General features: G+C 40.0%; 2 protein-coding genes across 4 annotated transcripts in view; one reads left to right on the top strand and one right to left on the bottom strand.

Annotated features, from left to right (window-relative positions):
* ITGA4 (integrin subunit alpha 4) overlaps positions 1 to 11,056 on the top strand; it is a 184,132-nt gene extending 173,076 nt beyond the window's left edge. Inside the window, exon 28 of the mRNA XM_077272594.1 lies at positions 8,206 to 11,056. Coding sequence (XP_077128709.1) covers positions 8,206 to 8,304 — 99 coding nt within the window. The 3' untranslated portion in view covers positions 8,305 to 11,056. The remainder of the gene's footprint in view (positions 1 to 8,205) is intronic.
* Positions 11,057 to 12,993: 1,937 nt separating this feature from the next.
* Positions 12,994 to 16,129, bottom strand: part of CERKL (CERK like autophagy regulator) — a 205,512-nt gene continuing 202,376 nt past the window's right edge. For all 3 annotated transcript variants that reach the window (XM_077272592.1, XM_077272591.1, XM_077272593.1), the window contains 3 exons: positions 15,552 to 15,648; positions 14,975 to 15,159; positions 12,994 to 13,391 (listed from right to left, as the gene is read on the bottom strand). In XM_077272592.1, the coding sequence (XP_077128707.1) occupies positions 13,310 to 13,391; positions 14,975 to 15,159; positions 15,552 to 15,648 (364 nt within the window). In that variant the 3' untranslated portion in view covers positions 12,994 to 13,309. The remainder of the gene's footprint in view (positions 13,392 to 14,974; positions 15,160 to 15,551; positions 15,649 to 16,129) is intronic.

Raw genomic sequence — 16,129 nt, 5'->3', positions numbered from 1 at the left:
AAAATCTTGCAAATTTTGTACCTTTGTGGCGAGATTATTCAAACCTGTAGCTACACTCTGAAGATCCATTTGAAACAGGTGAACACAGAGCCATTCAAGGATTAGAAGGAGAGAAATAGAGGAAGGCTGCAGCATAGGCAAACTAGCAAGTGATTCAATTAAGAGCACACTCAGAACTAGAGGAAAAAAAAAAAAAAATTGTAGCAGACTTCTTTTTTCTCTCCTTTCTCAGCCAGAAATTTAACCCTTTTTTGGGCCGGTCAAACTGTCATGATTCTCAATGGCGAGAGAACATAGCCCAGCATATATGAGAACTAGCTCTTGGAAGATGGAAACTATACTGACCATGAACTAAACCTGCCGCACAACTAGAAGTGGCCGGGTAGCATGCCTACGTTTTTTTATCCCTAGATGCCCAGCGCCAGCCGGAGAACTACCTAATCCTAGCAGAGGAAAAGACAGTCCTGGCTCACCTCTAGAGAAATTTCCCCAAAAGGCAGACAGAGGCCCCCACATATATTGGCGGTGATTTTAGATGAAATGACAAACGTAGTATGAAAATAGGTTTAGCAAAATCGAGGTCCGCTTACTAGATAGCAGGAAGACAGAAAGGGCACTTTCATGGTCAGCAGAAAACCCTATCAAAACACCATCCAGAAATTACTTTAAGACTCTAGCATTAACTCATAACACCAGAGTGGCAATTTCCGATCACAAGAGCTTTCCAGACACAGTAACGAAACAGCAGCTGTGAACAGGAACAAAATGCAAAAACACACAAGGACAAAAGTCCAACTTAGCTGGGAGTTGTCTGGTAGCAGGAACATGCACAGAAAGGCTTCTGATTACATTGTTGACCGGCATGAAACTGACAGAGGAGCAAGGTTATATAGCGACTCCCACATCCTGATAGGAGCAGGTGAACAGAGGGGATGATGCACACAAGTTCAATTCCACAAGTGGCCACCGGGGGAGCCCAGAATCCAATTTCACAACAGACTTCCAAACTGTTTTGTTCACCGATGAGTGCCGTGCAACGCTCGATGGTCCAGATGGATGGAGTGGAGGATGGAAACCCCATGATAACACAGCTAAGGCGCCAACAAGGAGGAGGTGGAGTAATGTTTTGGGCTGGAATCATGGGGAGAGAGATTGTCGGCCCCTTTATGATCCCTGAAGGGGTAAAGATGAACTCCATAATCTATGTGGAGTTTCTAAAACAACACTTCCTGCCATGGTTCAAGAGGAAGAACCGTGCTTTCCGCAGCAAGATCATTTTCATGCATGATAATGCACCGTCTCATGCTGCAAAAAACACATCTGCATCTCTGGCTGCTATGGGCATAAAAGAGGACAAACTTATGGTGTGGCCACCATCTTCCCCTGTCCTCAACCCCATTGAGAACCTCTGGAGCATCATCAAAAGGAGTGTCTATGATGGCGGGAGGCAGTTCACATCTAAGCAACAGCTCTGGGAGGGTATTCTGTCCACATGCAAAACAATTGAAGCAGAAAACATCCAAAAACTGACAAATTCAATGGATGAGAGAGTTCAGAAGCTTCTTTCCAACAAGGGGTCCAATGTGCAAATGTAACATCACCTAGAATAAAGTTTTCACTTGAAAACTGTTTGATTTCATTTTGTAATAAGCTGATAATGCTTATAACTTCACATCTGACCATTTTTTTGTTCAAAATAAAAAAAAAAGGTTGAAAACTCTGCTGTGCATAATAATTTGGAACATGCATTTTGAGTGTTTATTTTTTTTTTTAACCACTTTCTGCCATTGGACGTACTATTCCGTCCATGTGGGGTGGGCCCTAATTCCCAAGGACGGAATAGTACGTCCAGCACGATCGGCCGCTCTCACGGGGGGAGCGCGGCCGATCGCGGCCGGGCGTCAGCTGCCTATCGCAGCTGACATCCGGCACTATGTGCCAGGAGCGGTCATGGACCGCCCCCGGCACATTAACCCCCGGCACACCGGGATCAAACATGATCGCGGTGTGCCGGCGGTACAGAGAAGCATCACGCAGGGAGGGGGCTCCATGCGCACTTCCCTGAGACCCCCGGAGCAACGCGATGTGATCGCGTTGCTGCGAGGGTCTCCTACCTCCTATCCCTGCAGACCACGGATCCAAAATGGCCGTGGGGCTGCATCCGGGTCCTGCAGGGACTACTTCCGGGTGCCGTGCAGGCTGCAGATGAAAGCTGCAGCCTGCACGGCTGTAAGTGAGATCGGTGATCTGACAGAGTGCTGTGCACACTGTCAGATCAACGATCTGTAATGTCCCCCCCTGGGACAAAGTAAAAAAAAAAATTTCCACATGTGTAAAAAAAAACTAAAATAAATAAATTCCTAAATAAAGAAAAAAAATATATATATTATTCCCATAAATACATTCCTTTATCTAAATTAAAAAAATCAAACAATAAAAGTACACATATTTAGTATTGCCGCGTCCGTAACGACCCCATCTATAAAACTATATCACTAGTTAACCCCTTCAGTGAACACCGTAAAAAAAAAAAAAATGAGGCGAAAAACAACGCTTTATTCTCATACCGCCAAACAAAAAGTAGAATAACACACGATCTAAAAGACGAATATAAATAACCATGGTACCGCTGAAAACGTCATCCTGTCCCGCAAAAAACAAGCCACAATATAGCATCATCAGCGAAAAAATAAAAAAGTTATAGTCCTCAGAATAAAGCGATGCCAAAATAATTATTTTTTCTATAAAATAGTTTTTATCGTATAAAAGCGCCAAAACATAAAAAAATAATATAAATGAGGTATCGCTGTAATCGTACTGACCCGAAGAATAAAACTGCTTTATCAATTTTACCAAACGCGGAACGGTATAAACGCCTCCCCCAAAAGAAATTCATGAATAGCTGGTTTTTGGTCATTCTGCCTCACAAAAATCGGAATAAAAAGCGATCAAAAAATCTCCCGTGCCCGAGCATGTTACCAATAAATACGCCAACTCGTTCCGCAAAAAACAAGACCTCACATGACTCTGTGGACTCAAATATGGAAAAATTATAGCTCTCAAAATGTGGTAACGCAAAAAATATTTTTTGCAATAAAAAGCTTCTTTCAGTGTGTGATGGCTGCCAATCATAAAAATCCGCTAAATAACCCGCTATAAAAGTAAATCAAACCCCCCTTCATCACCCCCTTAGTTAGGGAAAAATAAAAAAAATTAAAAAATGTATTTATTTCCATTTTACCATTAGGGTTAGGGCTAGGGTTAGGGCTAGGGTTAGGGCTAGGGTTAGGGTTGGGGCTAGGGTTAGGACTAGGGTTAGGGTTGGGGTTAGGGTTGGGGCTAGGGTTGGGGCTAGGGTTAGGGTTGGGGCTAGGGTTAGGGTTGGGGCTAGGGTTAGGGCTACAGTTAGGGTTGGGGCTAAAGTTAGGGTTGGGGCTAAAGTTAGGGTTAGGGTTGGGGCTAAAGTTAGGGTTTGGATTACATCTACGGTTGGGAATAGGGTTGGGATTAGGGTTAGGGGTGTGTCTGGGTTAGAGGTGTGGTTAGGGTTACCATTGGGATTAGGGTTAGGGGTGTGTTTGGATTAGGGTTTCAGTTATAATTGGGGGGTTTCCACTGTTTAGGCACATCAGGGGCTCTCCAAATGCAACATGGCGTCCGATCTCAATTTCAGCCAATTTTGCGTTGAAAAAGTAAAACAGTGCTCCTTCCCTTCCGAGCTCTCCCGTGCACCCAAACAGGGGTTTACCCCAACATATGGGGTATCAGCGTACTCGGAACACATTGGAGAACAACTTTTGGGGTCCAATTTCTCCTGTTACCCTTGGGAAAATACAAAACTGGGGGCTAAATATAATTTTGGGGGGGAATTATTATTTTTTTTTATTTTCACGCCTATGCGTTATAAACTGTAGTGAAACACTTGAGGGTTCAAAACTCTCACAACACATCTAGATGAGTTGCTTAGGGGGTCTACTTTCCAAAATGGTGTCACTTGTGGGTTTTTTTACTGTTTAGGTACATTAGGGCTCTGCAAACGCAATGTGACGCCTGCAGACCATTCCATCTAAGTCTGCAATCAAAATGGCGCTCCATCCCTTCCGAGCCCTCCCATGCGCCCAAACAGTGGTTCCCCCCCCCACATATGGGGTATCAGCGTACTCAGGACAAATTGGACAACAACTTTTGGGGTCCAATTTCTCCTGTTACACTCGGGAAAATACAAAACTGGGGGCTAAAAAATAATTTTTGTGTGAAAAAAATGTTTGTTTTATTTTTATGACTCTGCATTATAAACTTCTGTGAAGCATTTGGTGGGTCAAAGTGCTCACCACACCTCTGATTAAGTTCCTTAGGGGGTCTACTTTCCAAAATGGTGTCACTTGTGGGGGGTTTCAATGTTTAGGCACATTAGTGGCTCTCCAAACGCAACATGGCGTCCCACCTCAATTCCTGTCAATTTTGCATTGAAAAGTCAAACGGCGCTCCTTCCCTTCCGAGCTCTCCTATGCGCCCAAACAGTGGTTTACACCCACATATGGGGTATTAGCGTACTCAGGACAAATTGTGCAACAACTTTTGGGGTCCAATTTCTTCTCTTACCCTTGGGAAAATAAAAAATTGGGGGCGAAAAGATCATTTTTGTGAAAAAATATGATTTTTTATTTTTACGGTTCTGCATTATAAACTTCTGTGAAGCACTTGGTGAGTCAAAGTGCTCACCACACCTCTAGATAAGCTCCTTAGGGGGTCTACTTTCCAAAATGGTGTCACTTGTGGGGGGTTTCAATGTTTAGGCATATCAGGGGCTCTCCAAACGCAACATGGCGTCCCATCTCAATTCCAGTCAATTTTGCATTGAAAAGTAAAATGGCACTCCTTCACTTCCGAGCTCTGTCATGCGCCCAAACAGTGGTTTACCCCCACATATGGGGTATCGGCGTACTCAGGACAAATTGTACAACATCTTTTGGGGTCCATTTTCTCCTGTTACCCTTGGTAAAATAAAACAAATTGGAGCTGAATTAAATTTTGTGTGAAAAAAAGTTAAATGCTCATTTTTATTTAAACATTCCAAAAATTCCTGTGAAACACAAAGGGTTAATAAACTTCTTGAATGTGGTTTTGAGCACCTTGAAGGGTGCAGTTTTTAGAATGGTGTCACACTTGGGTATTTTCTATCATAAAGACCCCTCAAAATGACTTCAAATGAGATGTGGTCCCTAAAAAAATATGGTGTTGTGAAAATGAGAAATTGCTGGTCAAAAAAAATTTTTGGTTCCAAAATTGTGCTTATGTAAAGTAGACATGTGGGAAATGTTACTTATTAAGTATTTTGTGTGACATATCACTGTGATTTAATTGCATAAAAATTCAAAGTTGAAAAATTGCGAAATTTTCAAAATTTTCGCCAAATTTCCCTTTACTGTTTTCATAGGCAGTTTGTTCCAAAACATTGTAATTATAATAGAATAGTAGATGACTGGAAAATAACAATGACTGCAATTCAGATAGGTAATTTAGAGAAAATATGAGGAAATATTATTTGCATAATAATTTGGAACACAGTGTACAGCATTAACACTTTCAAGACCTCACAATGTTTCAACTTTGCAGTTTCGTTTTTTTTTTTTTTTTTTTTTTTTTAATGTTCCAAAAAAAGTCATTTTTTTAACAAACCCATGTAAGGATTTTTTTGAAAGATGAATTGTAGTCTTGAATGCACTGTATAATATGCTTAAGTTAGTGGCATCTAATTGGTTAAACAGCAGTTAAAGGCAGCATGCAACCTGTGACAAAATGTGCAGGTTGTTAAAGGGATACATTTTGGTATTGGTAGAGAAAGGTTGAACTACTTGGACCTAGGTCTTTTTTCAACCTACGTAACTACTGTATGTAAATCGATGTGTTAGACCTGATAAGGATGGTGTACTTACTGTGAAAATCCATTTCGCAATGTCTTTCCTACCTGGTATTAAAATGAGCATTTTTATATCAGGATTATACAGTGATTCTTAGTTGGGTTATCAAAAACAGTTCACCAGCCTCATCAGGTCTAAACGACCACTGTAAAATTGTATACAGTTTATATTGTGAAATCTGGTGACAGATCTGCTCATGGGTAAAGTGAAAGGATTGCTGAAAGCAACAATACTGTACTTAGTTTTTTTACATTTTTTATAAACTTTTTTCCAGGACTTGAAACATTGATTCTTTCTGCTTAAGACATGTGCACATGATATATTTTTCAGGCACATTCCACCTAGAATCCACCTGAAGAAGCACCACAAAACTACCCCAAAAAATTAACATAGTGCACAGCAATGTAAAAATGTCATTTTTCTGCATATTTTCAGTTTTTTGTTGCTTCAAGGTTTGAAAGCCGTGACGCCGTTAAAAGACGTAGAATGCTCTTCTTCAGGTGCCTTCCTAGATATGGTTTAATGGAAAAAAGACATAGGCGGCAGATCCCCTCCAAAAAGAACACGTAAAAACTGCCAGTGAAGCTGTTTCAGAAAAAAAAATTGTGACTTTTTTCCTGAAGCTGCTTTGCCTTGGAAAGTCTTGGTGGATGCATCAGGGTATGTGTACACTGAGGTTTTTTTAGCAGTCTTTCAAGCAAAAACTGAGTGGAAACTCTCCCCATATTCACTTCAAAGACCTCTTAAAAACTTTTTGATATTTTTTTTTTTTCAGAGGAAACTAAGCAGAACCTACAAGTTTTTGAGGAATTTTGCATTTTTTAAAAGAACTTGAAGAGTTTCCTGTCAATTTACTCTCGGTTTGCTTTCCAGCAACTCCTCTAAAAACTCTGTGTGCACATAGTCACTTTCTACTCATCAAATAGCCCTAAGCTATGTGCAAATGGGTTTTTGTAGATGCCGGCACAGCTGCCAATATTTCCCAGGTGAATCCTTTTCAGAAAATGCTGAGTTTTTTGGACTAAATGTTGCAGCAGAAACTGAGTGAAAACTATCCAAATTTTTCTCCGGATCTCAAAAATGGTAAAAATTGGATTTCCTGCTCAGTTTCTGCTTCGAAAGCTCGGCAAATAGACATAGCCAAAACACAGAACATGTGCATAACAATGTTGCTTTAACATTGCTGTGTATTATGTACATTTTGTGGTGCTCTTTTTTGGGTGGATTTCAGACAGAATCTACCTAAAAAAAAAAGACTTCCTGTGCACAGATTCACATCAATAAACACAGGAAAAAGCCCTGTAAGGGTATGTGTCCACGTGCCGTTTTACATCCGGAATAGCAGCGGATTGAACTCTGCATGGAGCCGCAGCGTTCAATCCGCAGCATCCAGATGTTACAGCATAGTGGAGGGGATTTTATGAAATCCCGCCTCCACTATGCATGGTAACACGCACCCGGCGGCCCTGCGATTACGGACATGCGGCGCGTCTTTTTAGATCGCAGCATGTCCGTTTACCTTGCGGCGATGCTGCGCCGCCGCAAGGAAAATCACAGGGCCCTATGTGTGGGGTGCGATGATGCCGGATGTGTTCAATGAACACATCCGGCATCATCGTGTCTCCAGAAGGGGGCAGAGCTTTGGGCAGAGCAAGTTTGCCGATCTGTCCAAACCGCCGGCCATCCTGAAGATGGACACATACCCTTATACATATAGAATTATTTGGTCAAATACAACCCTTTTGAAAATGTCCTGGCTGGTCAGCTGATTTACCAGATCTAGCCCCCGACACACCGGGTAAATGTGGTGTTGCATTGTTGTATGGTAGGCATTCAGATGTTCAGATCATTGGCCATCCGTGTAATTCAAGGGTGATTTGAATCCATCTGAACCTTATGGCTTTCAGTTGTGGTTCGTAGATGGAGTCTTGAGGGGGAACGCCTTTTCTATTATGTTTATAATAGATATATTATTAGAGAAGAAGGCTGACTAAACAAGTAATAATTTTTTGACAATTCCTTTAAATATTTTATTTGGGCAAAATGAAAACTAGTTAATAATAAGACTAAGTAAATCTTGATTTTCCTGACTGTCGTTCAAATGGATTTTAGCACCTTCTCTTCCCTCACGATTTCTTGGTGACACATGTACATAGCTGTGTTCACATGTACAGCACTTGATAATTGAAATATCAAATCTATTAATCATGTCATCCATCATGATAAAGTTTCCAGAATTTTGCCGATTTCAATTGACGACCAAACTTTCTTTATTGTTTTGTAGATGGGATTCTTCAAGAGAAAATACAAATCACTGGATTCAGACTCGAGTAGAAAAGAAAGTTGGAGCTTCCTTAATGAAGAGGAAAAAGATGAAAAATAAACATATATTTCTAGATTTATAGATATTTTAAAAACTTCATAAATTATGGGAAAAACCACAAGGAAAAGAAATGAAGTTATTTTTCTGTACAGAAGAGAACTGATTTTTTTCAGGTATTTATCTAGATCTTATCGAGAACTCGTGAGTCGTGATGCCTTCAAAGGATGTTTATTTCATGAATGGACATGTTCTTCATAAGGACATGTTCAATTAAGGATCTCAGGAAAGTGACAATTTTATATTCATAGAAGATATGCAATTAAACCCAAAGTCAGAGGTCGATGACAACCACCGGTTACAAGAAACTACGTATTACCAAAGAAAGTGATCTCTGGTGGAAGATCTGAGGTCATAGATGTTTCCCAAACATATTATCCTTCACTTCAGAAGAAGCAATTTGGATGAACAACACTACAGTTTATAGGATCGACTTGAAGTGTATATGTATTAGTTGGCGATGGCCATCAGAATATAGACGGAAATTTAGAAAGGACCTACTGAGTGATGAAGAGTCTTTGGTAGGTCCTCCATTCGCATGGACTGAGGTTTTTTAGTTCAGTTTCTACATTCTTCTTTGGTTCTTCATCAATAGTGCAGGACCTCTCCAAAAAATGAAGTTCTATCCAAAATGTGGTAGGAATGTATTTCTTATATGATTTAGAGGGCTAAACAGCGATTTGGCCTACCATTGCTGTATGAACAGTTAAATGCAAGCTGGTAACCCAACAGGAAGCCCAACATGGAGGACTTGACTGAAGCAAGATTTATATGGGCTAGTATCTGACACTGATTGTTCAGCTTTATCTAGTCTGGTTCTTTAAAAGGTATGTGCAGGATTATAAAAAAAACAGTATCATGCCAGCCCAATTCACTTCACTGTATCTACGTTACAAAATGAAACCAACCTATGGACTGTTGTGATGTGTTTCATACTCCAGTATGGTCCCTTTAATAAATGGCAATAGTAAAACAGATATACCACCAATGGCACATATGTAATGATAGAATTTCCATTTTGTTGTAATTCCGAACATAAAATGAGAGCCAAAGATTTGTGAAGCGTATATGTGTATTTGATCAGACTCGGACTGGCCCGCAGGGGAGCAGGTGAATCCCCGGAGGGCCCTTGTTGCAGGAATTCGTCCCTCATCACCTTATATGAGCTATAGTTTTCACAATATACTTGATTCAAAATATGATATCTTATATAGACAAGGGCAGCATCTCATCATTCCATTAACAAACTACCAAGTGTATTGTTATATAGAAGCAAAGGTACATTTCTGATACAGGGTAATGTAATAATTGCATGTAACTGAGCAGTGGGCAGCCAGAGTCAGTGTAATTGGTGGGCCCTTGTCCGACACTGTATTTGATCCCACCTGACCATCTGATGTAGTGACACGTTCCTGCATGCTGAGCTGCTGTATCGCTTATCATGTCTTGTCTGAGTTAGCAAAACCCTTTCAAATACTAATTAGGAAATTCATATTTAAAGGGGTGGCTTTAAGTTTTTAAATGGTTAAAATTGTAAAGTGTTTGTAAAAACACGTAACTTTGCAAATTTACCTCTTTTTAAAAATCCTCTCCATTTTTGAGAATGGATCGAATTTTAATTCTATGTATAGATAGATTACTGGTCACCGGTAGCCGGTTATATAGGTAATGAGCATGCGACACTTCCAAGCTCTTTTCTGCAAGTGGCGCTATGAAGTTGGAAAGCTTCAGTCTCCTGCACTTCTTCTGTGATGCAGAGGCAAAGTTGTCTTTGATAGTATCACGGGAGAGTGTGTAGTTCAGACTGGTGGTCTGACCATGCTGCAGGTCCAAATTGTCAATCTTCAGGAACGCACCGTCCCCAGCAACCAGTAAGCAAGGAGTGCATTTCAGAAGGAAGACGATGAGAACACTCCTTTAATAGAAGGTTATACCTAATTTTTAATCAAATACACAAAAAACTGATGTCTGAATGAGGCCTTGCACTTGTCCAAACTGTAGGATCATCTTGTCGTCATTGAACCCTTCCAACATTAAGGGATTGTCCAAAGTGATGTGAAGGATACACAGGCTCAACTTCATAGAAGACACATACTGTTAGGAGAGGAGAACCCATGTGCCAGGACAAATGTTTTAGTGGAAAAAAAAGCAGTGAATGTTACTATTAAATTTCAGCAAGCAGGAATCTTCAAACAATGAACAATACAGAAAATACAGTTGTGTGAAAAAGTCTTTGCCCCCTTCCTGATTTCCTATATTTTTGCATGTTTGTCACACTTAAATGTTTCAGATCACCAAGCAAATGTAAATATTAGACAAAGATAAGACAAGTAAATACAAAATGCAGTTTTTAAATGAAGGTCTTTATTAATAAGGGAAAAAGAGATCCAAACCTACAGGGCCCTGTGTGAAAAACTGATTGCCCACAACCCCCTTAAACGTAAATTCACTGTGGTTTATCACATCTTTGGGAAGCTGAGTTCAAATTCTCTACACAGGAAGGGGGCAAAGACTTGTTCACACATCTGTATATTGAAAAAAAAAAATGTCACTTAAGTTTAAATAACCTATTTTTGCTAAAACGGAACACCCAATGAGCTTTAGTTCCTACCCCTGAATGAATGGTGAAATGAGTTAATGAATGAAAGCTAATAGACATGTATATTTGCTGCTCTTTTATATTCTTTAACAAGAGAATAACTATACTGTAAATTGCACAGAAATCACAAGATGCTGAATAACAGGTTTGCAACCTGATGTTAAATGTTTGCTGCGGGAATCCAGGAAAGATTTTAGTGCTGAAGGACCACTGGGACCCCCAATGTACACAATGGACCATATGGTGATGCTCTGCTTTTCCATAAATGTGGCACTTCCATTCTACAAATAGAACTGCAGCGAGTCTCCTCTAGAGCCCTGCTATCAACTACTGGCAAAAGCAATCCTAGTCTGATAAAAGTTCCCCCGACAGCCCCTGTCAGCCACTTTACAGACACATTGTGATAGATCGATAAAATATAATATGTTTAATTACTATGCTAATATTTGTTGATTGGCCCGACTGCCATTCCATTAATTTCCTATGGGGCTGCCGAGCTCTGCACTCATCTTTTTCCAGCAAGCCCATAGAGATTGAGGGGAGCGGCAGTCGGGCATCCGACCGGTTGTTCCTTTTTATAACTGGGATAAGGGTTCATACACAGAACCGTAAAAATTGGATGAATGCTATGCGTCGTTTTGATAGCATTCATCCCCATGTTATTCTATGGGGTCCTGCACATGTACAAAAAAAAAATCACAGCATGCACAAGTTGAATCCATTCATGGCTATGGGTCCATGGAAAAAAATTGGACTATGCATGGATAATTTCTGAGTGCAGTCTGATATATCTCAGTGCGGTCTGATTTTCATGGACAGACTGAATGGAGAAGATGCAATTTTTTTTATTGTCCTTATCCAAGAATATCGGATCATACTCTTATCAAACTCTGATCAGAGTGTGATTAGCATAAATTAACCGATTTTCTTGGATGAGAGAAAAAAAGGTGTGTGACCCTAGTCTAAAAATGATCCATTCTGCTGACTGATGCAGATCCCAGCAGTCAGACTCCCACTGATCAGTAAGTAATCACCTATCCTGTGTCTTGGTTATAACTTGTTTTCACTGGACAACCCTTTTAATGACAGACATTTCTTCTAGTTTTTCATCTGAGTTTAGGGTTAGATAACTCTTATTGTACCAGACCAGACTGACTTAGTAGTTATTTACAATTTCAATCTATTAGTGATAAGCGTACGTGCTGGGATAAGGTGGTATCGGAGCACGCTCGGGTGCTAACCGAGTGTCTTCAGTGTGCTCGAAAAATATGTTTGAGTCCCCGCGGCTGCATGTCTCACAGTTGTTATACAGCCACGAGACATGCAACCGGGAAGACTCAAACATATTTTTCGAGCACACCAAATGACACTCGGTTAGCACCCGAGCATGCTCCAATACCACCTTTTCCGAGCACATTCGCTCATCATTACAATCTATCGATCATTGTTGTGGCAGACATTACTTAGACTTCAAAGAGTTCTCCAGTTTTCTTGGACTCAAAGGTTGTCCATTGTGGTAAAATGTTTTCAGAATATTTCTCTACTTGAGGCTCTCTTCACACTATGGTCAGAAGCTTTGGTCGAAGCCTCTGTCAGCAGTCTGATTCGATCTGATGGGAAGAAAAACATTTTATAGGCAGTGCTAATCTTCTTGGTAGAGTAATGGAAATCACACCAAAAACTGACAGAGCTCATTATAAGTCAGTAGGGTTATCTCAGGGTATATTGTTACACTGGTGATGACTCCTATATACAGGACCACAACTGCCAGGGAGTTTCTGGGAAATTTTGTAGGTGTCCTGAGGCGGAACAAAGGCTTGGGTTAAAATTTCCTACCAAGTTGAATATAAATCATAAACACTTTGTGGTCACAGATTTATATACACATCTACATCATTTGAAATAAAAACATGATGGGCACGGTGCCGGACATATACACTGGGCACAAAAACAATGGATACATTGGAACATAAGCAAAAGAAGAAATCATGCTTATGTGACTATGGAAAACTTATAGTCTGCTCACGCCATGCTTGGGCAGAAAGTCAAATTATATACAAGGAAGTATGTCACTGAAGTCAACTGAAATGGATAGCTTTGCAAAAAATATGTTTATTGCACATTGTTTTATAAAAATGCTACTACAGAAACTAGTGCAAGTTTACAAATTCTATAAAAAAGTATATATTGTAAGATAGCCTGGTCTGCAATCTTTATGTTGTGTAAGAATTTTGTACTATTGTCTAAAGTTTTAATGAGTTGTATGTTTCTGGCTGTAATTGTGTTCCTTTGAAAACGATCCCTTTAATTTGATTAAACATTGCCACTGAAATGTCTCTGCTGTCACAAATCAATAAAAATGACATTTTTAAAAAATGAGGACGCGGGTCGTATACGACTAGCTTTTTGTTACAAACAGCTGCATTTCACTTTCGCCTCATCCAGTTCCTCTATGTTGCTCCCATATAGATTTATGAGTTCAGGATGTAAGCTGGAAAGTAAAGAAAAAGCAATGTAAACTGACTGTGGTGAAAAAGAATGGAAAGTTTTACATTCACAAGTATTGTTTTAATTATATGATTTGTCTATTTTAGAAAACCTAATATCAAATGCTCAATGAGAGTAAGATAAAGATTGCCTTTCACCAAATTTCTCATGCTGAACTCGACACAAGATATAATTGTGCCTACATTGTGGAATAAAAGTTTTTGTTATTTTTTAATTATGCCTCTTTGGTGTGGAGACGTTAGCAATCAAAGTATTTGGCACCTAATGAGTTAAATTTGTTAATGCCAAATGGGTGTCATCGGATAGCAACTCAAACAGGGAGAAGTGCAGCCCCCAGTGAAAACTATCTGATAACGCCCACTTGGACTTAACTCATTAGGTGCCAAATATTTTGCTTGCTAATATCTCCACAACAGAGAGGCAGAATTAAAAAATAAAAAAAACGCGTTTTATTCCTCTCTGCAGCCACTTGTTATATCCTGTGTCCAGTTCAACATGTAAAATTTGGTGATAAGTCCTCTTTAAGGAGGAGTCTCATACTTTGAAGGACTTGTCACAACTATGGATTACATGGGCAGCGCAGTGTAATTCTCCTTTTCCTCTGTGGTGCTGCTGCAGTAAAGTTGGTCTCTTACTGATGGGTTCCTCCTCAGATATCAGGACATGTTGCGATGAAAGGGAAACTGGGAGCAGATTTAAACTGTCCAAACTACATGCAGCATGAATTAGAGACTTGTTCATTATTGCAGCCATGTATGTTTTTTGTCGAAAAAAGAAAACACACTTTCAAAAGCCGACCAGAGACCACGCGTCTCTGATGACTAATCCAAGGCAGGTCCCTGGTGGCTTCTCCCTGCCATGCTCCCCTAGAATGTCAGGTCTCTCCTTACACGCACAAGGAGTGCACTGTTAGTCAAGTGAGGCATGGAGAAGCCGCCGGTGACCTTCCTCTTCCATTAGGCACCGGAGACGTATGGCTTTTCAAAAATAAATTTTCTGAAAAGCCTAAAACTTTTAGAGTAAAACCTATAAGGATGCACTAGCACATTGAAACTCTCATTCTGCCGGGACCAGTAGCATGAATCAATCTTCCTTTATATGGTATCAAATAAATTGTTAAAAGCAGACAACCATTTAAAAAAAAAAAGGAACCGGTGTGCTATAGATTTTTTTAAAAAGGGTATATGTCTACCGATGAAGCAATGTACAGGCTCGATAGAAAGTCTGACATCACTTTGACCCAATAATTAGGCACAGCGGCTCTGGCCTAGTTAATGGCATGAGCTACTCAGAGCCGTTAATATCAGTTATTGATGGCAGCGCTGTCTACGTGATGTCACAGACACCAGGAGCGGAGGTGGAGACTCAGTGCTAGATTTGTGGAGAGTGAATAAAGCAGTTTATTTCTTTAAAACAAATTGCACTGGGAAGAGCAGTTTTACGAAACCCATTAACATTTTTTGCTCCTTGTTTTGGGCAACCACTGTCCAGGAACAGAAGTTTGTTATAAACAAATGTTACATTAGGAAAATGCCAATGACAATACCTGGCAGCTTTATTACTCACCGGACATGAACTTCAGAGGAGGCTTCCATTAAATCCCCATCAATATTCCATGGATGAACGTCTTCACTTAACCCTGTAAGTGCCTCCCTATTGTGTTTGCGTGAGTCATTATCACAGTGACTAATGTCCTGAAGGCACAACTTAACTTCTTTAACCAAGTGAGTTTCAACAAAAGGAAAGTCAAACTAGAAAAAAAAGTGTTAATTGTAAAACTTCAAAAATATTTAAACACTTCTACAGAATATAAGATACAGTACATTAGAGGCACTATAAAGTATTGTGGTGTACGTAGCAGATCAACTGATACCAAAGCAAATACATGCTGTAACCTAGTTGTATGGTGTATACCAATTTCTCTTATATAGTATATACTCAGCTTCCTGTCTAGCCTCTTCGGCAATGAACTATTCTAAATAGTATGGGGTGGATTAAAAGGGACTAAGCTGCATTAAACTGATTGAGAACTTTCAAATCTGTAACATAATGGCTAATGTACTCTGATGGAGCCCAGGAAGTAAAGACGTCTTAAGAGGTCATCAGTATTAATCTGTCGGGTATTTAACAATTACTTCTCTACCTGATTTTGCAGAGTGGCGTAGCGCTTCAAATGCTTCACAAACTCCGGTCGGGAAGTATCTCGCACAATTATCAGAGCCATTGTGCCATCATTCAATCTAAAAGAGAATAAGAAGATAAAATATGACAATGATAATACATGATATTATTTAAAATAAATCATTTGACCATTAATATTTGTGCAGGAAGAGAGTGCAAGAGATCCAAGGTTTTAGTTATCGCAGCCTTGTAATGTCACATTGAACCCGGTAGATTAGAGCCTAGAGGGAGTAACAAAGGGTCTTCCACCACTGTGGTATGACAATTTGTCTTTAGGATACATTACCAATATCATGTCATAGCACCCTCACCGTTCAGCCCGGAAGGAAACAGAGAGTGTCTAAGGCGAAAGGCTTCTCCTTGTTGAGATTGCAAACCCAGTGTAAGCAGACTTATAGGCAGGGCTGTGGAGTTGGAGTCATGGAGTCACAGTCGGAGTCCATTTTGGTGGAGTTGGAGTTGGAGTCGGTATAAAATGGACTGCATGTAGGATAGCTGCGGAGACACCATCACATGTTTCTCAACGCAAGCAGTGAATAG

Source organism: Ranitomeya variabilis, chromosome 7 (genome assembly GCF_051348905.1).
Source record: "Ranitomeya variabilis isolate aRanVar5 chromosome 7, aRanVar5.hap1, whole genome shotgun sequence".
Taxonomy (NCBI): Eukaryota; Metazoa; Chordata; class Amphibia; order Anura; family Dendrobatidae; genus Ranitomeya; species Ranitomeya variabilis.
This window is presented reverse-complemented; position numbering and strand designations above follow the sequence as displayed.